Source organism: Solanum stenotomum, chromosome 8 (genome assembly GCF_019186545.1).
Source record: "Solanum stenotomum isolate F172 chromosome 8, ASM1918654v1, whole genome shotgun sequence".
Classification (NCBI taxonomy): domain Eukaryota; kingdom Viridiplantae; phylum Streptophyta; class Magnoliopsida; order Solanales; family Solanaceae; genus Solanum; species Solanum stenotomum.
In genome coordinates, this window is record NC_064289.1 from 11,294,531 (window position 1) to 11,320,127 (window position 25,597).

Here is a 25,597-nt window from a genome sequence, read left to right on the forward strand (position 1 = left end):
ACACCAAAATCGTGTTGGTACATGGATTAGGTTCTCCAACTAACTTTTCTAACTGCAAAAACTTTTGAGTACACTTCTTCATATAACGATCATCATCAAATTTTTAGTACTCATCCAATAACCAACACAAAAACTAATGTTTTCATCTTTTCCACTAGCTTCTTTAATTTCTTAAAAATAGAAGCAATTCTTTTTCTCTTCCTAATTCTCTAAACTGAATTTTTTGCTTTTTAAAACTGAACTAAATAACCTTATCTTCTATCAACTTCCCATAAAGGACTCTTTAGCTTTCATAAAATATATTACAGCCAAATTTAGTAAACCACCACCTTTAATTTCTAACTTATTAAAATGAAATATTACTATTTTTAGCAAGTTTCATTATACTCCAATCACTATAAATATTGGATCCAACAAGTGACCAATACACAAAAAAACACATACATACATGCATTTGTCTATCAAAATAATAATAATGGCTTCTTTTCAAAGATTAATCAGTTGTATTTTTGTGCTTTTTCTTTTGTCCTTAACTTTTGCATGTGAAGCTAGGGTTTTACTTGAAAATAATGCAAATGATCAAGGGTTTGCTAGAGTCAATGGTGCACATTTTGAACTCAATGGATCACCTTTTCTATTCAATGGTTTCAACTCCTACTGGCTAATGCATGTTGCTGCTGAGCCTAGTGTGAGGTACAAGGTCACCGAGGTCCTTCGCGAAGCATCTTCTGCAGGGCTCTCTGTATGTCGTACTTGGGCTTTTAGTGATGGAGGCGATAGAGCACTACAAATTTCACCCGGTGTTTATGATGAACGTGTTTTTCAGGTAGTACATTCATCTGTTTCGTTTTATATGACATTGACTGACACCTTTCTATATTTGAAAAATATTTATTATAACTTTGAACTTCTAACTAATGTTATCCATAATAACATGTTTTTAAATCCACATTTTTACACTACAAGTTTTTCTTTTTCAACTTATGACCACAAATACTTTTAATAAAGGTACTTTTGGTACGTAACAAAAATCCCTTTATTTCTTGAACTTTGTATATAGTCAAACAACGTAATCGTACATTATGTAGGGTTTGGATTTTGTTATATCGGAGGCTAAGAAGTATGGAGTTCGATTAATCTTGAGCTTTGTAAACAACTACAACGATTTTGGAGGGAAAGCTCAATATGTTCAATGGGCGCGAAATGCAGGAGCTCAGATAAATGGAGACGATGATTTCTACACTAATTATATTACTAAAGATTATTACAAGAATCACATTAAGGTAACAAAAACCTAGCACTCATTAATTAATTAACATATGCTAATTTTAATTAGGCTAATGTTAATTTTCATTATTAAGTACAATTGTTACTCCATTATTGCAGAAAATTGTTACAAGGTTCAATACCATTACTGGAATGACATACAAAGACGATTCAACTATCATGGCATGGGAACTCATGAATGAGCCCCGCAACCAAGCTGATTATTCTGGAAATACTATTAACGTACGTCTGAATTAAAAAAGATGTGATTTCTCAAATGATCACTCAATCAACTGATTAATAAGTACTAGCTAGTTACTATTTTAAAAAGTAACTTTTAGTTGATTGAGAAAAAAACAGCTATTAGTTGAATCGAGTGATCATCTGAGAAATCAATCCTTAATAAAAGAGAGTCTTTCTATATTTCTCAATTACTAAGTACATTTTAAATTAAATAAATTTGCATAATTGATATTTATATTTTGATATTATTGCAGGCGTGGGTTCAAGAAATGGCAAGTTTTGTGAAATCAATTGATAACAAACACTTGCTAGAAATAGGAATGGAAGGATTTTATGGTGATTCAGTGCCAGAAAGGAAGTCAGTTAATCCTGGTTATCAAGTTGGAACAGATTTTATTAGTAACCATTTAATCAAAGAGATTGATTTTGCCACTATTCATGCATACACTGACCAATGGTACTATTCTTTTTTCATAATCACATGCTTCACTCTTAAGCAGAAGTTTTGGGTTTGAGTCCTAGATATGAAAAAATAATTGTTGGGCCCAAATGGGCCCTACAATTGCGTGCTCCAAATTTAATCATGATACTAATATATTATTTACATGACATCAAATCAACTTTATTCAAAATTTAAATATAATGAATTTTAACATCACCCATATGTTACGTATCTAGTGACATAATACACTAGTTATCCTTAACTGTTTTTTTTTTTTATAACAAGAATTAATTAATTTTTTCATGCTGAATTATAGGTTATCTGGTCAAAGTGATGATGCTCAAATGATATTCATGCAAAGATGGATGACAAGTCATTGGCAAGACGCAAAAAACATACTTAAAAAACCATTGGTTCTAGCTGAATTTGGCAAATCAAGTAGAGATCCAGGATACAATCAAAATATACGCGATACATTTATGAGCACGATATACAGAAACATTTATAGTTTAGCAAAAGATGGAGGAACGATGGGAGGAAGCTTAATATGGCAGCTCGTTGCACAAAGCATGGAGAATTATGAGGATGGTTATTGTATTGAATTGGGAAAAAATCCATCGACTGCTGGAATTATTACAAGCCAATCTCATGCCATGACAGCTTTGGCTCATTTGGTTAAGATTTAGGAGTTATTTTATAAGTATACATTAGAGGACATGGAAGAAAATAAGTATACTCTATTAGTTCCATGATCAGAAATAACGTTTATTTTTCAGTTTTTTTTTTTTTTTTGGTATATTATGAAATATGTCTTTGTAATAATTGGCTAAGTATATTTAACAATATTCAAATAATTAATTGAAATGTATGTTTTAATCCTTTTATATATATAAAAAACGTGTGATATATATATTTCAACTATTTTTAGAACTATAGTATCATTTATTTAAGTGGCTATGGAGGAAAATAATTAGTTCTATGAGAGATTCTAGATACTCACACTATAACAAAATTAGTTTTTAGTGGCAATAAATATTCATATTAATGAAGAAGGCTAAAATCTTATTGGCATTAGTTAATTGTCATTGGATTTACTATAGGCTTTATGGTCATTTATAGAGTCTTAATTGACTCTAAAAAAACATATTTAACAAGAATTAAATTATTGTCATTAATTAATCACCATTAATTTTTTATTTTTTTTTATATAATGTCAATGTCAAAAAAAAAAAAAACTTCTAGAAAGTGTATGTACCTAAGTTCCACAATCAAATTAAATGAACGAAAAAAGAGAGCAAATTCCCCGGCCTAAAAGAAAAACGGTCAATTATTTCGAGAATAACTAATCGCATTGTCTTATTTGACATAATTTGAATTTCGAGAGTCAAATAATTTACACTTGACTATCAATTAGGGCATAAAATCTTCTATTTACGTAAAAAGTATTATAAATTCGGATATCGAGAAGCTGAATAATATGCTTTGCTTCCTCTATCAAATCTGGAATTTGTAATGGAATCCTAGAGCTTTGCCGCCAAGTATACGAACTCTATTTTGAAAGATAAAAGGACGAAATAATCTCAGACTCACTTACAAATTGAATAATAAAAAATGACTTTTTTTTTTCATTTTTCAAATCCCTTATATAAAATAAAGATATCTCATAAAATAAACATAAAAATAAAAATAATAAACTTGTAAAAGATTTTAAAACAAAATTTTTTGATGAATGATAATAAGTGTTATAAAAAGGTTTGACTATTATCTATATACTTCAAAAAAAAATTGAGCCTACAACGAAATACAATATGTTGTGCTAATTAAAACGTCAGNNAATAAACTTGTAAAAGATTTTAAAACAATTTTTTTTAGATGAATGATAATAAGTGTTGTAAAAAGGTTTGACTATTATCTATATACTTCAAAAAAAATTGAGCCTACAACGAAATACAATATGTTGTGCTAATTAAAACGTCAGCTGGATTAGTGAGATACGTCACTAACATTAACTGATCATTTTCGCGGCTGCGTTTTTTTAATTTGTTTCTGTTTCAATTTGTTTGTCGATATAATTTGATGCCGAGTTTAAGAAAATAGAGATTTTTTTGAATTTTTTAATATTAAATTAAAGATATGTGAAATGTGTTAAAATGTTATCTCGTTTTGTGTAAATAAACATGTCATGTGAAATATTAGAATTAAAAAATTGCTAAAAAAAGGAATTTTTTTTTAAACAAACAAATGGAGGGGGTATATACAGTATGTGATATCACTTGTATCAAATAATAGAGCAGACTTTCTGCAAAGTTGTCCATTTTACTTCCATTTACTAACTACCAATGACGTATAATCTTAGCCAAATTAAAAGAGAAGATTTTCATATTTTCTTCATATACTACATATATTATAATTTCAAATTTCACATCTTGAATGGATAGGGTATTGTTATATGATAAGTTAATTGGAAAATTTATATCTTAATTAGTATGTTGTTTGTTAATGAACTTTTCGTTTATCTCAACTTTTAGTTTCAACCCTCTCAATCTAGTAGCAATTANTAAAACAATTTTTTTTAGATGAATGATAATAAGTGTTGTAAAAAGGTTTGACTATTATCTATATACTTCAAAAAAAATTGAGCCTACAACGAAATACAATATGTTGTGCTAATTAAAACGTCAGCTGGATTAGTGAGATACGTCACTAACATTAACTGATCATTTTCGCGGCTGCGTTTTTTTAATTTGTTTCTGTTTCAATTTGTTTGTCGATATAATTTGATGCCGAGTTTAAGAAAATAGAGATTTTTTTGAATTTTTTAATATTAAATTAAAGATATGTGAAATGTGTTAAAATGTTATCTCGTTTTGTGTAAATAAACATGTCATGTGAAATATTAGAATTAAAAAATTGCTAAAAAAAGGATTTTTTTTAAACAAACAAATGGAGGGGGTATATATGTGATATCACTTGTATCAAATAATAGAGCAGACTTTCTGCAAAGTTGTCCATTTTTCTTGCATTTACTAACTACCAATGACGTATAATCTTAGCCAAATTAAAAGAGAGAAGATTTTCATATTTTCTTCATATACTACATATATTATAATTTCAAATTTCACATCTTGAATGGATAGGGTATTGTTATATGATAAGTTAATTGGAAAATTTATATCTTAATTAGTATGTTGTTTGTTAATAAACTTTTCGTTTATCTCAACTTTTAGTTTCAACCCTCTCAATCTAGTAGCAATATAATTAACTAAGTAATTAGTTGATGATATATACAACATGAGTTGTAATCAGATGTCTAGGATTTGAGTCAAAAGTATGCAGAAAATCCTGTTGGGAGCTCCACCTCAAATGAGTCTAGCAATGCATGATTCAAATTTAATCAAAACTCCATAGTTGGAAATCATTTATTTTCGCCATTTCCAAATTGAAAGAAAGAAATGATCTTTTCAGATTTATTCAGTATAAAAAATAAGATATTTCTTTTGTTGTAAAAAGTACATAAAATTAAAAATACAATTGTAAAGGGTTACATGCATATAAATCAACTCTCCCTAATATTATTGTCAATAACGTATTTCTCTCCTGGACGGAGCTAGGGTACCGGAAAATAGGAAGTGGATCGTTGAAATTTACACGGTATATATAAGGTTAAAATTATTTTTTATATATATCTATATCATATAGCAGTTAAATCTCCTCGGCTTAACTTCTTCACATGATTACTTCTTTATATTTTTAATCCTCTTAATGAAAATCATAACCGCTGTATACTCTGATAATTTTGACTTTTGTGCATATTGCTACGTCAAACAATAACTTGTTATTTACATGTAGAAGTTGAGATAACTGAATTTATTACTACTACACAGTATACGTAGAAGGTGATGCCAAGTAGCCACATGGAATGCATGCATAAGCCATTTTCATAGTCATATTTCTCTTATTATATGTTGCTTCTGTCATGCATATTTTATGGAGTAATCAGTTAGGATATCCACTTCTTCTGTTTCTTAATTAACTAACCATTTTCAAAATATTCACCACATCTATCAACTTCCTAATTGGCTCATGCCCTTTCTCTTTCTAGCCGTTAGAAACGGATTCAGGATTTTAATTTACTCATGAGTTTAACTTTTAAGGTTCTATAACGCCATACGTATTGCACTTCAAAATTACGAGATCAAATAAAATATTAGCTGAAATTTTTGTGATTTTAATTTCAATACTAGGTTGGGATGAATTCAGCAATGAAGCGCAGTAGATTTGCTCCTACCTGGTCGGAGCGGTAGGAGTTGATCCAAATCTCCTGCGCTCAAAAATCATATTGTATATATAATAGAAATTGAATCCAGCTAGCCCCATATCTTATTAGTGTCTTTAATGACTTCCTTATATTTTGATCATTTATGTAGATGTTGAATCCAGTCTGCTCTTTATCTTCTTCGTGTATTTGATTACTTCCTAATTATATTTTGATCATTTTATACGTAAAGTAGATGTTGAATCGACTCAACTCAACCCTTAAATGTATTTATTTACTGATCTCTCATCTCTATTCTTTAAGGTAAAAAAATTTACGTTGCCCGACGCCTAACTTCACATGCATGTGCTCCTAAAATCTCTTTAAAGTATGAGCTGATTATTTAAGCATTTCTTGGCTTCAAATCATGTGGGATGAACGGAGGTTCATTAACTTTAAGGCACATGGGCGGATGTATACGTGTGAGTTCCCGAGAATTTAATAACTTTTGCTCAGACTTTATATTTATATTGTGAAACCTTTGAGTAAAACTAAGTATTTCCATTGGGAACCCTGAACATAGATGTGGTGAATGAGTAAAAATTCATTTGTAGTCACAGACCAAGGTTTGAACCCCTATTATTGGGAACCCCTAAATTTTAAATTCTGAATCCGCCTCTCTAATTTAAGCTTTTTCAACCTTCTATATATATCATATACTCATATTCAAGTCCCTATGTGCCTATCAAATTCATAAGACATCACCCACATTATATTTCATGGCACCTCCATTTTCCTTTTTTAATTCTTTATTTTTTCTTATCAATTCCCTATATTACTCTTTCCCTTTTCCTCCAACTGAACTTTCACCTTCAGTCAGCTTTCCACAAAACTAAAGATAAAGAAATTTGTTTTTGCCAAATTTAGCAAACCAACTATTGGATATCAATCCTGAAAATCCTCCTAATCACTTCAACTTCATACTTTTTTCTATTTTTAGTAAGTTGTAAGTAACTATAAATAGCTCTACAAACATCCATTGGCTACTCAAATCATCCTTTCCATTTTACAAACTATATACATTGTTCTAACAAATTAATTAATGGCTTCTTTTAGTAGAGCATTCTTTGCCTTGCTCTGCCTCCTCCTACTAGCTATAGTCACAGAAACTAGGAATATAGAAAATACTAAAAATGTTGATTTTGTTAGAACAAGAGGTGCCCATTTTGTACTTAATGGATCACCTTTTCTGTTCAATGGTTTCAACTCTTATTGGCTAATGCATGTTGCTGCTGAGCCAACTGAGAGGTATAAAGTCTCTGAGGTTTTCAAAGAAGCCTCTGCTGCTAGTCTCTCTGTATGCAGGACATGGGCTTTTAGTGATGGCGGCGATGCAGCATTGCAGATTTCTCCTGGTGTCTATGATGAACGTGTTTTACAGGTCGTTTCTTAGTTTAAAAATATGTGATCATCTCATTTAAAAGTTAAAACTATTTGATAGAACAAACTTTTTGTTTACTTATTATGTCTCAAGATTAGAGGCTTATAATTTCTTGTTCTCTTTATTGTGTAGTAAATGTGACATTGTTTTATATTTATGGACTTTAATTAACGTGGATCGATTCTTTGTGATATAGGGATTGGATTTTGTGATATCAGAAGCACGGAAGTATGGGATACGTTTAATATTGAGCTTTGTGAATAACTACAAAGATTTTGGAGGGAGAAGTCAATATGCTCAATGGGCAAAAAATGCAGGAATTCAGAATATTAACAGTGAAGATGATTTTTATACTCATCCAGTACTTAAAGATTATTACAAGAACCATGTTAAGAAAATAGTGACAAGAGTCAATACAATGACTAGAATAGCATACAGAGATGACTCGACAATAATGGCATGGGAACTTATGAATGAGCCTCGCTGCAATGCTGATTATTCTGGGAAAACAGTTAATGTGAGTAAAACCTGAAAGCAAACACAATAATGTTTCATGTTTTTTTTATGCTAACTATGTGAGTATGTGATGTTTATCAACAGGGATGGGTTCAAGAGATGGCAAGTTTTGTGAAATCACTAGACAAAAAACACTTGTTGGAGATAGGGATGGAAGGATTTTATGGCGATTCAATGCCAGAAAAGAAGCAAGTTAATCCTGGTTTTCAAGTTGGAACAGATTTCATCAGTAGCCATCTTGTTAAAGAGATTGATTTTGCTACTATACATGCATACACCGACCAATGGTAAAGAGTACTGAACAGACATATATACTGTCAGTGCATATAATTCAAACTCGTAATATATATAACAGGATAAGTTTTTTTTTGTTGAACAGGTTGTCTGGACAAAGTGATGATGCACAAGCAACATTCATGCAAAGGTGGATGATAAGTCATTGGCAAGATTCAAGAACCATATTAAAGAAGCCATTGGTACTTGCTGAATTTGGGAAGTCAAGCAAAGATCCAGGATACAGTCAAAATGCAAGAGACACATTCATGAGTTTAGTTTATAGAAATGTGTACAATTTTGCGAAAGCAGGAGGGACAATGGGAGGGAGCTTAGTATGGCAGCTAGTGGCACAAGGCATGGACAATTTTGATGATGGTTACTCAATAATCTTGGCACAAAATCCTTCAACTGCAGGGCTAATTTCAGGGCAATCACATGCCATGACAACTTTGGCTCATTTGGTTAATAGCCCTAATTTGGGTCAGGTACATGGACATCATCCACTAGGTGTTGGACATCATCCATTAGGAATGGGACATCATGGTTGAAGTATCGATGAGGTCATGGATAGGCACAATTCGTTTTTAAGGTATTTGTTATATATTTTGGAGTACACTTTTGACCAATTTGTAACTCAACTTACAAATTTGGAATTTTTGCATCAGCAAAAATTAGTTGGTGTTCTGTTGATTAACTTTCTGAATGTATGTTGTCATCGCACTTGTTATTCCAACTTGTTTAGGATTTATTATTGTATTCTACATGTTTGTTTTTGGAAATAGATTTGTTGATGAATTTGATTTCTGTCTTTCTCAAGTTTAAATCCCAACTTTCAAACAGAAGATCTCTATTAAACTAGACCAAGTTAAAAGGCACATTTATGTATGATGTCAATTCATAGCTGTTAGTGTAAGAAATTTTAAAAGATGCATTATATATGTAACTAAGAAGCAACTCTAAACTAGTGAAATTGCTTCAAGAAGATGGATTGGTTTAATAAACCATTCACAATCACAAAGGGAAAAAAATATATATGTAAAACCCAAAACGGATTGCTAGAAATAAACATACTTTCAAAGACCATCAACATAATATCGATAAACTCTATTGATAATTCTTGACTAAAATACACTTGTTGATCATCCACTTTTGGTTGTTGAGCAGAATCGATCTTTTTTATGGCACAAATAACATAATCTCTGTACTCAGACTTGTTTAACTTTCTAAGAAGAATTTCAGAAAGCACATATTTTTTCATGATCCACTTGCCATTGTTACTATCATCATAAACCAGACGTATCTTACGTCCGCGATTAATGATCTCCTCATATATTTTCTTCCACTAGCCAATATTTCCACCCAGTCCTGTGAACTGATCTGCCTCTTCGATTTGAAATTGGTGTTATAAAGTATCTGTAACTACTAGTATTATCCATGAGTGGCGGCCACAGCTATAAGTTACCCATGGTTGTTGTTTGTTAACATCAAGCATAAGGAATGTGAGCAACTCTGAATCCGTAGGACAAAACTCATCTAAATCCATGTTCATCATATATATTTTCCAAAAAGTGAAGAAAGTATAGTTTTGAGAGAGGGTTTATGATTATCAGTTTATACAACAAAATAATAAGAAGAAGGTTGAATGCAATTGCTGTAAAAATTGGAGGTATATTTATAACCAGTCAATCCTTGCCTTGGTGGGAAACCCAATTGGTAACAAATTAGGAAAATAAAATATTTAGAAACTTACCCTTTTCAACCATAAACCAATGTATTCTATTTATTCTTTTATGGGAATAATCTTTTTTTTTAAAAAAAAAAAATAGTTTAAATAAGTTATTAGGATAAATAACTATAACTAGGTTTGAGTATATCTTAAAACAATTAATCAAACTCTATATAACAAATTACTATGAAATTAAATATAGTGCAAATCATGTGAAAAGAAAATATTATTCCTTTTCTGAGTATATTTTCACCTTTTTATTACTACTGGAGTTGGGAACGTGCGCTGCAAGTTTGTCCCCTAATTGATATTAATGAGAAAAGTTAATTTATATAAGTAAATATATCATAGTGGAGCGTACATAAATTCATCGCTAAGTTCAAAGCTTAGTCCTTTTGTATGTAAGTTTGACATAAAAATATAACTCTTCACAAATTATATAATGAAAATATTGTGTTAGCCTGTTAGATGTATGTTGGAGATTTGATATTTTTAATACTTCATGAAAAATAAACATTTTATTATATCAGAGGAATTGATATATTTTAATTACTAAACGTAAGTTTTAATAATCAAAAAAGAAATTGGCTATAAAAAAGATACGTCTAAAGAAAAATATTACAAAATGTCTAGGTGTAACATCAAATTTATAGAAAAAATTACAAGTTCAAATAGAAAAGAAAGAAAAGTAAATAAAGACATGACATCCATAATAAAAGACATCACATTAAATATATAGACAAAAATATTGTCATATGGATTGAATTACATTTTGTTAGAAGTCGACTTGCTATAGACAAAATGTTTCATATGTATAAAAAAACTAAAATCATAAAAGAAATAAATAGAAAAGGAAGCATGACTATATTAAAAATATAGATACACTATATTTCTTGAACTATATATTAAAGAAATTGTATATAAAAAATTAAATATGAATTCTAATACAATAAAATTCAATGTAACATTTAGTCATCTTTTTACTTTAATTTACATTATTTATTTTTTTACTTTTGCACTAATTTTTGTACTTCTCTATAATAGTTAAATGAATTTTCTAAACCTTTGAGATTACATATAAAAAGGAAAAAGTACAAACATGTTATTTTAAAAAGATAAATAATTATCAAACAACGAAGAAGATAGAACTATAAATGTTTATCAAAGACTCGAATCATACTAGTGACAACATCTGGAGAGTTCTCTTGCTCTTGGCGACTAGTGATTGCATAGAGGCGGTTTGCTCATCCGCCAGTATCGGAAATAGCTCCTCTAGGTGCAGCCCTGTATGGTGGAGCAACTGATGAAGACTGGGCTCTATTGCCCGGATTTTCACTACCTTGCTTATTCTTAGGACACTCTTTCATGAAGTGTCCCTCTTGCCCACACTTTAAACAACCTGTCTAGCCATCACGACACTTACCTGAGTGGTTTCTACCACACCAACCATATACAGGAGCCCAATTACCTCCTTATGCCATACTAACTTGAGACTGTGCTGGTCTAGCTCTGAAGTTCTGCGAATTCTGGCCATTATACTCACATTTGTTTCTGGCTGCAGGTGCATTAGAAGATGATGGTGTAAGTCCCTTTTGCTTCTGAAAGGACGGACGATTCACACTACCCTTCTGCTCCCAGACTCATTCCCTATCTTCGCTTTCTTATACTACCCTTCTGCTGCCCAGACTCATTCCCTGTCTTCGCTTTCTTATTTCTGAACTCTTCCATGTCTCTCAACTTCTCTTCTTCAACCTGCCGTACATAGACCATCAACCTCGAAATGTCCATGTCTCCAATAAGCATTGCTGCCCGGCCCTCTTTGCTTGATAGACAGCCCAACCTAATAACAAACAAGTTCATTCTACTTCTTATGTCCTTAACCATCTCCGGAGCATATCGGGATAGTTGGGTGAACTTCAACCCATATTCATGAACACTTAGAGAATCCTGCTTAAGTGTGAGGAACTCACGTACCTTAGCCCACTTCAATTCTCGGGGAAAGAAATGCCCCAAGAAAGCCTCTTCAAAACATGCCCAACTCGCAGGTGGTGCATCTTCAGCTCTACCCCCTTTCCACTGATCAAACCAAGTACTAGCAACATTTTTCATCTGATATGCAGCTAGCTCGACTCTCACAGTATCAATAACATGCATCAAATCGAACACCTTTTTCAGTTCCTCAATGAAGTTCTCTGGATCCTCTGCAGTGTTGGAACCCGTGAAACTTGGAGGGTTCATCCTCAAGAACTCACGAATCCTTAAAGTATCAGCCTCTTCTAGTCGAGCTTCTCTCTGCTGCCCAGCTTGGTTGGTCACAACTTGATTGAGCATCCTTATAGCCTCCTTAAACTCAGCATTGGTGACTTCTCCTTGAGGTTGCACTTCAGGTGCATTGGGTAACTCTTGTTCCTCAACATTCCTCCTAGCTGGACGACCTCTGACAGCTCGTGGAGGCATGATTATCTGAAACACGCACATGCACGAATTAGAGGGAAACTTTTTAGAGATAAACTTTATCACACGAAATGAGTATGAAGAAGTGAGATAGTTCCTAAATGTTGTAGCCTTTTAATTTTAGATGTGGCGCGCTTTACACCTATAAATAGAACTCTATAGACACGACTTCATAAACTCCCTAGGACTCTTGAACTCTGTGCTCTGATACCAAGATTGTCACTTCCCGAGCCTACACCCTGGGTGGGATTGGAACTCAAAGACCATTACTAGCCCCAAATGAACCCTTGGATTGACTTACTTAACTCAACGGAAGACTCTAAGCATGATTATAATGATCAAATGAATTTACTCAAATAGCTTAATAATATAACTTAGAATATTAAAATAATTAAACATTCAACTTGGCCAAAATAGCAACCCAAGTCTTAACATATGATAAAATGAGAAGAGTAAAGGACTAATAACTGACTGTCAATGAAGCCTCTAAACAACTGAGATGGATGTTGGGACAATCCCCACAACATCCTAATGAACTAAACTAGAAAGCGAATAAAAAAGTCCTCCGTAATGCGAGGAGGCTCACCACAGACTCTGAGTGCTCAAGCTGGATCAACGAGGTGTTAGATGATGATCCTGGTTACCTGCGTCTGTATCATAAGACGATGTGGGCCAACTGGCATCAATACATTCAATGTACGAGTATGCGAGTTGGAAAGCTAAACATAACATAGGCTTGAAAATGATTCTGAAAGAAACACTTACCTTGACTCTTCTCAACTCATAAATACTTAATTGAACTCATTTCAATATAAAGCAGTTTAAAACAAGTGCAATATAAAGAAAAATTGTTTAAAAACATGATGTCAACTCCGTGTATATACAAAGATACAATCATAACTCTGAAATGTATGTAAAAATACAATCAACTGATGTATATAAAAATACAATAACTTATGTGGAAATTTCTCTAACCGACAACCATCACTATGAGCCTAAGTGATGGTACAACATTTTATCTCACGTTGCCAAGGACCGTCCTATACCTTGCCATCGGTATAGAACCTGAACTACTAAGTGGATCCACTAGTCTATGCTAGAAAACACTAAGGAATCATCTAAAAAGTATGATCCTTTTTCTGCGCATGATGGTTACATGGTTTATGGGGGCTTGATTTAATATGAACTTGCGTTCCATATCGGTGCTCAATATTACTCCCAAAATATACTTAGCTCATATGTTTTTAAAACAACTTCTTCTCTGGTTTGAGATAATTGCTCAAACTTAGCTTAAAAAGCTCTCTTGGAATCAATGTTCCCTTTTACTGTTCAAAACTCTTTTGGAAATCTCAGTTTCCTCTCATCTTAAATGTGAAAACATTTACTCTTGAAAATACTTAGTTCCCATATATCATTTTAAAGAAAATCAACTTTGCTCTTACTCTTTACTCAACTTCAAAACTTAAGTCTTAAAACAAAGTTAAAAAACCTTTGCAAAAGACATCTTGAAAAGACTCTAAGAACTTCCTAGACTTGGCTCTTGACTTTCCTTGACTTTGGATTTATGGATTCAAAGTTATGATTCATGTTTTATGGATGATTTCTAGCTGTTTAGAAGTCATTTAGAGTAGTTAGGATCAATGAAAAGTGTTAATACACTTTAAAAGGACTTAAATAGATTGAATGGCGAAAATTGAGTGAAAAAGGTTGATACGGGCGCGTCCCTGGAGCGCAGCGCCAGGCCTCAATTTATTGGGGCTCATTTTGGGCGCACTGCATGCGTGCCGCCCCAGCCTCCTTGAGCTATGGGGGCGCGACGCACCTGGCCCTTCCCAGGTGCGTCTGACGAGTTTTTCAACTCGTTTTCTGATCCTAAATCGTTTTAAATCGATTCATTTTCTCAATACTTTCTTAGATTCAGATACCGAATGCATGTACACTAGAATCTAACTCAAAACAACTTTTAACAATTGCTAAAATGTCTCAAGAAAATCCATCAATCACATGTATGTTCAAGAATGAAAACAATTCAAGAACACAACTCAGGAACATCAAATTCTAACTCTTTTAGAACGAAAATCACTGAATTAAATATTCTTTGCGGGTGGGTGAACTAACCTGACGCTATGTGATCTCGCATACCTTTTAGGGATCACCCCCGTCGAATTCCACAAGCTAAACTTCGACGATCTTGAACGTTCTTGCTTCTTCTTCTCTTTTCTCCATAGCCATAGCGTGAAAACCCAAATTCTAAAACTGACTAAAATCTGATTTGACCTATATTAAACTCCTAAAAATGGATTAAAATAACATGGTAATGAAAAGACTAAACTACCCCTTAAAATTTTGGATTGGACATTTCCTTAATCCAACAACCCAACTTCCAAAGGGAATAACTCACTCATCCAAACTCGGAATCGCGCAAACTTGCCGGCGTTGGAAAGATCATTCCAAGAGATTTACAAACATATCTGGAAATACACATAACTCATCCTGATCTAGGAGTTATGGTCTTTTGAAGTTGACTAAAAACTCACTCTAACTTACTTAAAATTTTCCAGATTTCCTTGTACTTTCCAAAAATGACTATTTCCAGATTTTTAACTTCTTTCTAGTTCTTTCTAGTTGTGAGATGTTACAATAACCCACAAGTCCCAGGATCGAAACCTGGCTCTGATTATGATGATCAAATAAATTTACTCAAATATCTGAATAATATAACTTAGAATGTTAAAAGAATTAAACATTCAACTTGGCCAAAATGGCAACCCAAGCCTTAACATATGATAAAATGAGAAGACTAAAGGACTAATAACTGACTGTCTATGAAGTCTCTAAATAACTGAGATGGATGTTGGGACAATCCCCACAACATCCTAATGAACTAAACTAGAAAACGAATAAAAGAGTCCTCCGTAATGCGAGGAGGCTCACCACAAACTCTGAGTGCTTAAGTTGGATCAATGAGGCGCTGGATGTTGATCCTGGTTACATGTGTCTGCATCATAAGACGATGCAGGCCAACTGGCTTCAATACATTGAATGTACGAGTATGCGAGTTGGAAAGCTAAACATAACATAGGCTTGAAAAAAATTCTGAAAGAAACACATACCTTGGTTCTTCTCAACTCATAAATACTTAACTGAACTCATTTCAATATAAAGCAGTTTAAAACAAGTGTAATATAAAAAAAAAGTTGTTTAAAACTATGATGTCAACTACGTGTATATACAAGGATACAATCATAACTCTGAAATGTATGTAAAAATACAATCAACTGATGTATATAAAAATACAATAACTTCTATGGGAGTTTCTCTAACCGACAACCATCATTATGAGCCTAAGTAATGGTACAACGTTTTACCTCACGTTGCCAAGGACCGTCATATACCTTGCCATCAGTATAGAACTTGAACTACTAAGTGGATCCACTAGTCAATGCTAAAAAGCACTAAGGAATCATCTAAAAAGTATGATCATTTTTCTGTGCATGATGGCTACATGGTTTATGGGGGTTTGAGTTAATATGAACTCGCGTCCCCATATCGGTGCTCAATACTACTCCCAAAATATACTTAGCTCATATATTTTAAAACAACTTCTTCTCTGGTTTGAGATAATTGCTCAAACTTAGCTTAAAAGGCTCTCTTGGAATCAATGTTCCCTTTTACTGTTCAAAACTCTTTTGGAAATCTCAGTTTCCTCTCATCTTAAATGTGAAAACATTTATTCTTGAAAATACTTAGTTCCCATATATCATTTTAAAGAAAATCAACTTTGCTCTTACTCTTTACTCAACTTCAAAACTTAAGTCTTAAAACAAAGTTAAAAAGCATTTGCAAAAGACTTCTTAAAAAGACTCTGAGAACTTTCTAGACTTGGCTCTTGACTTTCCTTGACTATGGATTTATGGATTCAAGGTTATGATTCATGTTTATGGATGATTTCTAGGTGTTTAGAAGCCATTTAGAGTACTTAAGATCAATGGAAAGTGTTAATACACTTTAAAAGGACTTAAATGGATTGAATGACGAAAACTGGGTGAAAAATGCCGATCCGGGAGCGTCCCTGGCGTGCCGCGCCAGGCCCAATTTACTGGGGCTCGTTTTGGGCGCACTGCATGCGCGCCGCCCCAGCCTCCTGGAGCTATGGGGGCGCGACGCACCTGGCCCTTCCCAGGTGCGTTTGACGAGTTTTTCAACTCGTTTTCTGATCCTAAATCGTTTTAAATCAATTCCTTTTCTCAATACTTTCTTAGATTCAGATACCGAACGCATGTACACTAGAATCTAACTCAAAACAACTTTTAACAATTGCTAAAATGTCTCAAGAAAATCCATCAATCACATGTATGTTCAAGAATGAAAACAATTCAAGAACACAACTCAGGAACATCAAATTCTAACTCTTTTAGAACGAAAATCACTGAATTAAATATGCTTGGCGGGTGGGTGAACTAACCTGACGCTATGTGATCTCGCATACCTTTTAGGGATCACCCCCGTCGAATTCCACAAGCTAAACTTCGACGATCTTGAACGTTCTTGCTTCTTCTTCTCTTTTCTCCATAGCCATAGCGTGAAAACCCAAATTCTAAAACTGACTAAAATCTGATTTGACCTATATTAAACTCCTAAAAATGGATTAAAATAACATGGTAATGAAAAGACTAAAATACCCCTTAAAATTTCGGATTGGACATTTCCTTAATCCAACAACCCAACTTCCAAAGGGAATAACTCACTCATCCGAAATCGGAATCGCGCAAACTTGCCGGCGTTGGAAAGATCATTCCAAGAGATTTACAAACATATCTGGAAATACACATAACTCATCCTGATCTAGGAGTTATGGTCATTTGAAGTTGACTAAAAACTCAATTTAACTTACTTAAAATTTTCCAGATTTCCTTGTACTTTCCAAAAATGACTATTTTCAGATTTATAACTTCTTTCTAGTTCTTTCTAGTTGCGAGATGTTACACATACGTCCCGATACATCGCGTAAAGTGATGTATCCGACTGATATATCGCGTAAAGTGATGTATCGGAAAATAGAAGAGAGTAGGAATTTTTGTAATTTTTGCAAATTGAAGAAAATTTTAGAAAATATGATAAAAATAAGTTGTGTATTTAGGTATTTTTTCCAAAAGGACATTTCAAATAATGAATATTATGATTTCAGATTTATTTAAGCACTAACATTTTAATTTACTCATAAATTTGTATGTATTTACGTCGTCATAAAACGTATCAACTAACATTTCAAGGGCAAATATATCATTTTGTCTCGCTCGTAAAATAAAATATGCTTTTTCAGGGATATGTATAAATAAAATACTACTAGTATATATTTCTTTCTTCCACTTTTAATTGTTCATTTTGTACTTTACACGTTATTTAAGAAATAATAATTGATGTGAATATTTTGTCATAATATTTATATTAATTTAATTAATATTTAATATCAATTCTTGAAAAATGATTTGGAGAATAGCGCTTAATTGCGAATGGTAAAACATGATTTATTTATTTTTGTATTTTTTAATATGTTAAAAGTGACAATTTAAAGTAAATTTTAATTTGTTTTTAAAATAGTGAATTAGTAAATGAACGGAATAAGTAATAGTAATAATATTCGATGGGGGACTTCCCCGAACCCTCAGAGTAGTTATCACGTACTAGGTCAGTGTGATTGATTTGTAGATTTTTCTTTTTTTTAATATCTTAGTATTTATTATTTTCTTCTTGGTTATACATATATTAATTTTGAGAGTTTTCAAGGGGAGACTCTGAAAACTATGATCAGTCTAATTCATCTAAATTGAGATGATTCTTAACTCAACTTAATTTGACTTGTTTAATCAATTCAACTTATCTAATTTGAGCTGATTTGACTTAAATATGAAGCACAAAGTGATGATTCATGATTTTTTTTGTCAAAAATATATTTTGAAAACAAATGGAGTATGAATTCTTCACAACTATAACCATCTTTTTTTTACTTATGTTAAAGGGGAGAACAAAAGCCAGGATTAGGAGTTTAAGAATTCTAAATTTTAGGGGTTTGAACACACAATTCTAGCTTGGCACATTCCTTTCGTTATCACTGAGCCATCAATCTGTTTTGTTAAGACGTTCACAAGTTATACATACATATTTATTTAATTTTTTAATACAAATATATGATCTGAAAAAGCTAGTACATTCGTCTGAATCCACGAAATCTACTTAGTCCCCCCCGACAAGAAGTGATTGTTCTTGCCGAAGCTATTTCAAAACAATTGTTTTTTTATTATAATTAGCAGTAAATATATTATTCGGACAAAAAAAAAATATAGTACTCCCTCCGTTCCATTTTATGTGGCAACATTTGACCGGGCACGGAGTTTAAGAAATAAAAGAAGACTTTGAAATGTTTACTAAATTGCCCTTTAAAAAGTAGACTCTTTTTTCTCTCTCCTCATAAATGTATTGGAGTATTATTTTAAGATTAAGTGGGACCAACAAGGATAAAAGAGGAATTGTACCTTTATAAAGTTACCTTATAAGGAAATGTGACATTCTTTTTGGGACTGACCAAAAAGGAAATAGTGCCACATAAAATGGAACGGAGGGAGTAATAATTAAGGTTGACATTCTTCAGAAGGAGCTAAGTGCTTGTCAAATTTTACCGGTAAATCATGTAACCTAAACACATATAATGTGTATGCGACATAGGAAAAACATGTATTGTTTAAGGATAAACTTCAATTAAAGACCTTAAACCAAGAGAGGTTATTATTTTGTATTCACTAAAACCAGCTTCTAGGAAGAGTTTTTCCCATTCCTTCTCACTTCTCTCTTTGGAAGCACAAGTAATCCTCATAAATAAGTCCATCAAGTGTTGTGATTGAACAAGCTGCTCATTATTGCTACAATTATCCTCCATTACTATGTCTATGATTATCACTTTTCCTCCCTTTTCCTTGCTCGGAATTGATTCTTTGCATTTCTTCAGTATCTTCACACAATCTTCATCATTCCAATCGTGCAAAATCCACTTTTTTTTATCATAAAATAAGGATTAATTAGTTTGTAATTAGCTAGGAATATTTCAAAGAGGCATGTGTAGAAATAGTTTTGGGATTTTGTTTGTTATAAGAGATAAGTATTGAATACATTTCAGACTAGAATGTTTCATAAATAGGTATAGGTGGATGATAGATGGTATAAGAGGGGTGTTTTAAAACTACTTATTAATCCAATAGATGATTGTTTTTAAAGTTGTCAATTTGGGGAACTAAAGTTACACCAAATTTAAAGGTGTTTTTTTGAATAACATTATTGAAAAATTTAAAGGTTCTATGAGATATTACACGTACCTTGAGAAAGATTGCATTAGCATGAGGAATTTTATCAAACATATTCCCAGCAATAAACTCCAAGTTTCCAGTTCCCTTTCGATCACCTATGACATGAGGAAGATCAAGCACAGTACATTTCAAGCTCGGAAAAGCTCCGGCAATAGCCATCGCCACGGTGCCAGTGCCGCCTCCAATGTCCACCAATGAGGTCAAGCCTTCAAAAACACCCTCACCACAATCAGAAACCAACAAATTGGAGATCAATCTCGAATCACTAGCCATTACTTCGTTGAAAACATCACTAAATTCTGACTCTGCGGCGCAATAATCCCAAATGGATTTCCCGTGTGCCGTTTCAAAGGCAGTGGGGAGATCGTTTTGTAACCAATCGCTCATGAAATCAGCTATTTTAAACAGTTGGAAGAAAATGAAAATTAACCTCTTGTTAGAGGGGTCATTTTCAACAAGGAGACGGCCAACACTGGTGAGTGAATAGCCATCCCCTTGTTGGTGGTGGTAGTTGAAAAGGCCTAAATCAACCAAAACTCGCATTAAAATTGGGATAAAGGTAATTTTTGAAGGATTCAAATTTGGCAAAGCGGCAATAAGATCAGAAAGAGACATAATTGGATTGGGATTTTTACAAAGGATATGAGGAATTCCTAATTTAATCGCGCATTTTATACACGAAGGGCGCATATAACTCAAAATGAAATCCCAACTTTGAGCTTCAGCTTCGATTAGTTGGTTAGCACAAATGTTGTCGTTGTTAAGCATTGTGATTTCTGTCAATGAATTAATTAATAGCAAAAGCACTGCGTTAATTAAGGTATGAATTAGTACATAGTTTTATAGAATGCAATGATTAATTTATAATGCAGATTATTATGGGCTACTAAGATTAGTCATTAAAAACAAGTACCAACACTACAGTATAGAGTACTCCATTAGTATTTGTTTTAAATTAAGAGACACTTAAGATTAAAAAAAAATTGTACTAAAATAATTGTCACTACTTTATAAGTAATTCAACACTTAAAGTATAGTTGTTTTCAATTACTATACCTTTTATATTACTTCTATTTCAATATAAATGAATTTCTGATGCTCTTCTATTGTCCAAAATGAATAAAATTTTCAAAATCTAAAGATGTATTATTTTTTATTTTTTTCTCTTCAAAATTATCCTTTCACTTTAATGGATTTGCATTGATCATATCTCTAGTTTTGAGAAAAGTTTGGGAAGAAGCAAAAGATTGATATTAACAAATTATTACTCTTTAATTAACTTTTTTTTAGGGATATGTCACACCCAAAAATTCATTTAGTTTGCATAGGATAATGTGGGAAAATGTCAAAGTTGGGGGATGTATTTGATTTTTCAAAGTAAACTTTAAGAGAAAGAAATGGTTTCCCCATATTTATACAAGTTAAAATCTGAATCGATTTAAAATCCTTAATAATTCAGATAAATAAAGATTTAATAATCATATTTTAGTAGATTTTGAAGTTCCAAAAATACTAAGAAAATAATTAATAACTACATTTTTTTCCATTTGAACTTCATTTTTCAAGGATAAAAAGATGAAGATATTTCTCTAAGAATTACGCTTTTGATATAATATAGATAAATACATTATTATTTGTGCCACCTATTCATTTCTTCCTAATTGTTACCTGGATGTCTCAAAAATGAGGCTAATAAATCTAGGATTTAGGCTAATAATAATTACTACTAAAGATAGGCTTATAAATTAATACTTTTAAAATATATTGAGTACCTTTTTTTTCAATATTTGACTTTAGATCATCAAATTTGATGAGCCGTCCTACATACCTTTGAATTGATCATCTAATATTGAAAGCAACTTTGAAAATCTTCATTCATTTAAAGTTTAAATACCTAAACAACTGTACTAGTACATACTCCCTCTTTCCCTAATTACTTGTCCATATTTCCTTTTTTAGTTGTCCCTAATTACTTGTCAATTTTGACAAATCAAGAAAGGACAAATTATTTTTACCCATTATATCCTCAATTAATTATTTTAAAAAATGTAGAACTTATTAAAAATCTTATGTTTTAATACACTCACTTCATAATTAATAGGGGTTAAATGGTAAACTCACTATGTTAATTATTGTTTTCTTAATATGTGTGTCAATTCAAAAATGGACAAGTAATTAGGGACAGAGGGAGTATTTTCTTTGCACGAAAATAAGTGTTATCTTAGCAAAACTTATGTCAATTAAAGAAATATAACATATAGTTTACTATAAAAAATTGAAAATTGAATATTAATTATTGAAGAACATACTTTTTTTAAATATTCCTAGAAGTGACATTTATTTTGAAATGATATTATTTTACTAAAATGACACTTATTTTGAGACGAATAAAATATTTTTTTCTAGTTATAAAGTTATTGACCCAAGAGGATTTATTACTGTTACATATCGACAACCTATTACCATGAGGGAATAGGGATCAAGTCTATTTATATGGCATGGGTAATTAATTTAAAGTTTATCAGAATGTAATATAGTTAATGAGATTAGTAAACTAAAATAACTATAGTTAATTATGAACTACAAAAACAATAAATTATTTTTTGTGATTTTCTAAAATAGACATTTATTTTTTACACAGTAAAAAAGTGGACAGAGGGAGTACTATACTATTATCATGAGAGGTCGAGTATTTTAAAATTTCAAATCAATCAAAATTACAAAATTGACAAGAGAAAGAATAGTACATTTTAAAATTTTGATATGCAAATAATGAATACGTATTATTTCACAAATCATATCGAGTTATTATAAATATTTATGTAGTCATGAAACATACCCACTTACATTTCAAGGTTCTTTATTTTGCTCATGAAATAAAACATGCCTGTAATCGAAAACAAAATACTTATATAATACAACAATAGTCGATAGAGCACTTTCTATCACGTACCTAGGTAGGTCAATAGGATTAAGTTGTACAAAAATCTTTTAAAAATTTTATTATTGGAGAAAGATTAATCATTTTTCTTTTCTTCTTTGTTATATTTTATTTTTAGGGGTATCAAAATGAATCTCTAAGAATATGATAAGTCAATTCATCTAAATTGAGTTTGTTCTTACTCAACTTATTTTGATTCTTTTTTATGGCCTATCCAAGTTATCTAAAAGTTATGCTGATTTTTTATATAAATATGTAGCATAAAGTGGCGATTCTTTATGCTGATTTTTTTTTTTTAGTTTGATATCTTCTATAACATGGCCGACTCCACAAGATTGAGGGCCTAAAGCAAAACTTAAGAGAGGGGCACTAATATTTTATTTTTTTCATCATATATACTTTTATTTAAAATCTACTTTTCTAGCTTCTTTAGATGTGAAGTCATTAATTACTGTTTTATAATCAATTTATTTTAAATAGTTCCTTTTCAATTGGTAATATAGATAATCCATTCAATCTCTCTTGAGACATTGCTGATCATAAAAGATTAATTTCAGAAAACCTCTTTCGGCTAAGGCAACAGTTACAGTTAACATTATTCTATAAGAAATATGTGTATTTGGAAACGAATCAAGTCTTTTTATTTGATTGAGTATTTTTATTAGATCATTATCTTTCATTTGTATTATTTATCTTGACACTTTAAATTTAAAAATTAAATCTAAACTATCAATATCATAATAACGATTATGTGTTAAATAAAGTTCAACGTTAAGACAATATTTTTTAAAAAAATTCTCATCATCTAGTGGTCTCAATTTTACCACTAAATAAGAAACAAAAAATGTTTCCATATGGTTCAATTGGTTCTGAAGTGAAAAAATAGCTTCATCTACTATAAGTAATCAACTCTAATTTCAAGAGATTTTGTGATTTCGTTATCAATATTTTCATTAAATTGTTTCTTACGAAATTCAGGTTCTAAATTCATCTCATATGCAATTTCCTTAGTAGAAATCATAGCACTCGTAGTAAATATTATTTGTTTTTAAAAAAAAATTAACATTTATAAGTAATTTTCTTTAAAAAAATGAGAGACCCTCAAAAAGATTGGTCCCCAAGCGATGACTTTAGTGGTCTAGGGGTTAAAACGGTCGTGTTCTATAATATAAATAAATAAAAAGTTCCATTAATTTATTTGGTAACTAATTAAACTTAGGGGTGTCAATATGGGTTGGCCCACCCCATCTGGGCTAACCCATACAAGCTTTGCAATTTGACGGGCCAGCCCATTTTTTATGTGGGCCAGAAAATGGTCGGCTCAGCCCACAAGTGTGTGGGCTACGGGCTTTGCCGGGCTAGCCCTTTTTTCCTAAAAGTATATTTTTTATAATTTTTAAATTAAATTATAATTAAAAAATATTATCATAAATATCCACTAGTGTTACTACTTGTTAATCAAATACACAAATAAAATTATCTATATAATATTTATTAAGTTTGATTTTAAGTAAAAATATAAATAGCTAAATAGAAATATTAACCTAATTGTTTTCCAATTATCATAATAAAACACAAAAACTATGATAATATTCCATAGGCTATGGCCTATGTAGTGATTCCCTAGAAATTTTAGGAACTTAATTTTATATAGTACATATTTTATAAACATAATTTGTATTTAAATTGTAATATTTCAAACTTTAAAAAAAATTTGAGTGTAGACTCCTGTTATTTTTAATACTCTATTTTATTTTTATGTTTTAATTAATTTTTATTTGGCCCACGGGCCGGCCCTATCCATATTTCTCAAGCCCCACAAATCGACAGGCTTATTCAGGTCGGGCTAAAAAGCCCTTTTCTTAAATGGGCTCCAAAAATCGTAGTTCAGCCCTATCAAATCACGGATTAGGCCAGGTCGGCCCAACGAGCCTAGCCCATATTGACGGCTCTAGATACAATTGGTTTTATTGACATAGCCTTTGGGTGGCTTGCTTTCTGGCTAGCAGTCATACAAGAAGCTGCTGGAGTAAAGGTCTATGAATCAAACAATTTTCCTCATTTACAATCTTGGATTAACAATTTCAAACAAGTAGCTATAATCAAAGAAAATATCCCAAATAGAGATGCAATGCTAGATTATTTCAAACGTCGTAGAGAAATGATTGTTTCCATATGATCACTTCAATGTTGATGATGTGTTTATATTGAATAAAATGTAGTTTGGGAACGCAGCGTCACAAAAAGGATGAATACATGAGATCAACAAAGAAGAATTAAGAAAGAGATCAATACGTTAATCATATCTTTCAGTATCAACTTCATGTACAATATTATCATGCCAATATTAATTTATTCGTACTTAATTATCATCCTGTTTTGAACGACCACAAAAAAGATATAATTTATTACTATAGCCAAACTATTTTTTTTAATGATGAAATGGAAAAGAAGCTGAACTTTAATATATTGGAGAGTTAAATCTTAGTCGTGTATTAAAAACGACAAGTTAATTGAAGAAAATATTCAGGAATCACTCATGTCCGTAAAGAATACATTCTCATGCAGATACTTCGAATATATTTTCCTTGGATATGTGACTGCTTTAAATTTTTGTTTTATTGTGGGTGGCTCCAAGGTAAAGCTAGTAAAACGTTTGCTTTAGTCCTCCAAATTTTG

At 31.7% G+C, this 25,597-nt stretch overlaps 4 protein-coding genes across 4 annotated transcripts in view; 3 read left to right on the plus strand and 1 right to left on the minus strand.

Moving 5' to 3' along the window:
• The first annotated feature begins 474 nt into the window (after positions 1-474).
• On the plus strand, positions 475-2,848 carry LOC125875006 (mannan endo-1,4-beta-mannosidase 5). The gene is made up of 5 exons (XM_049556057.1): positions 475-826; positions 1,089-1,283; positions 1,387-1,509; positions 1,764-1,966; positions 2,268-2,848. The coding sequence occupies exons 1-5, from the start codon at positions 476-478 to the stop codon at positions 2,635-2,637; spliced, it is 1,242 nt and encodes a 413-aa protein (XP_049412014.1). The 5' UTR covers position 475; the 3' UTR covers positions 2,638-2,848.
• Positions 2,849-7,308: 4,460 nt separating this feature from the next.
• On the plus strand, positions 7,309-8,987 carry LOC125873467 (mannan endo-1,4-beta-mannosidase 5-like). Its single transcript, XM_049554404.1, has 4 exons — positions 7,309-7,647; positions 7,844-8,164; positions 8,248-8,450; positions 8,543-8,987. Exons 1-4 carry the CDS (start codon positions 7,309-7,311, stop codon positions 8,985-8,987), a joined length of 1,308 nt encoding a protein of 435 aa, XP_049410361.1.
• A 10,347-nt stretch (positions 8,988-19,334) lies between these two features.
• LOC125875010 (myricetin O-methyltransferase-like) lies at positions 19,335-20,745 on the minus strand. Its single transcript, XM_049556061.1, has 2 exons — positions 19,987-20,745; positions 19,335-19,664 (listed from the first exon to the last, which is right to left on the minus strand). The coding sequence occupies exons 1-2, from the start codon at positions 20,743-20,745 to the stop codon at positions 19,359-19,361; spliced, it is 1,065 nt and encodes a 354-aa protein (XP_049412018.1). The 3' UTR covers positions 19,335-19,358.
• A 4,039-nt stretch (positions 20,746-24,784) lies between these two features.
• The window catches only part of LOC125873468 (mannan endo-1,4-beta-mannosidase 5-like), a 3,992-nt gene continuing 3,179 nt past the window's right edge, over positions 24,785-25,597 (plus strand). The window contains exon 1 of the mRNA XM_049554405.1: positions 24,785-24,835. Coding sequence (XP_049410362.1) covers positions 24,785-24,835 — 51 coding nt within the window. The remainder of the gene's footprint in view (positions 24,836-25,597) is intronic.

Excerpts from the sequence above, each read along its gene's own strand:
- LOC125875006 (XM_049556057.1), top strand. The coding sequence starts at position 476 with ATGGCTTCTTTTCAAAGATTAATCAGTTGTATTTTTGTGCTTTTTCTT. Across the intron at positions 827-1,088 it reads ATGATGAACGTGTTTTTCAG|GGTTTGGATTTTGTTATATC; the intron begins GTAGTACATTCA and ends TACATTATGTAG. Across the intron at positions 1,967-2,267 it reads CATGCATACACTGACCAATG|GTTATCTGGTCAAAGTGATG; the intron begins GTACTATTCTTT and ends GCTGAATTATAG.
- LOC125873467 (XM_049554404.1), top strand. The coding sequence starts at position 7,309 with ATGGCTTCTTTTAGTAGAGCATTCTTTGCCTTGCTCTGCCTCCTCCTA. Across the intron at positions 8,165-8,247 it reads ATTCTGGGAAAACAGTTAAT|GGATGGGTTCAAGAGATGGC; the intron begins GTGAGTAAAACC and ends GTTTATCAACAG. Across the intron at positions 8,451-8,542 it reads CATGCATACACCGACCAATG|GTTGTCTGGACAAAGTGATG; the intron begins GTAAAGAGTACT and ends TTTGTTGAACAG.
- LOC125875010 (XM_049556061.1), bottom strand. The coding sequence starts at position 20,745 with ATGCTTAACAACGACAACATTTGTGCTAACCAACTAATCGAAGCTGAA. Across the intron at positions 19,665-19,986 it reads CTAATGCAATCTTTCTCAAG|TGGATTTTGCACGATTGGAA; the intron begins GTACGTGTAATA and ends GATAAAAAAAAG.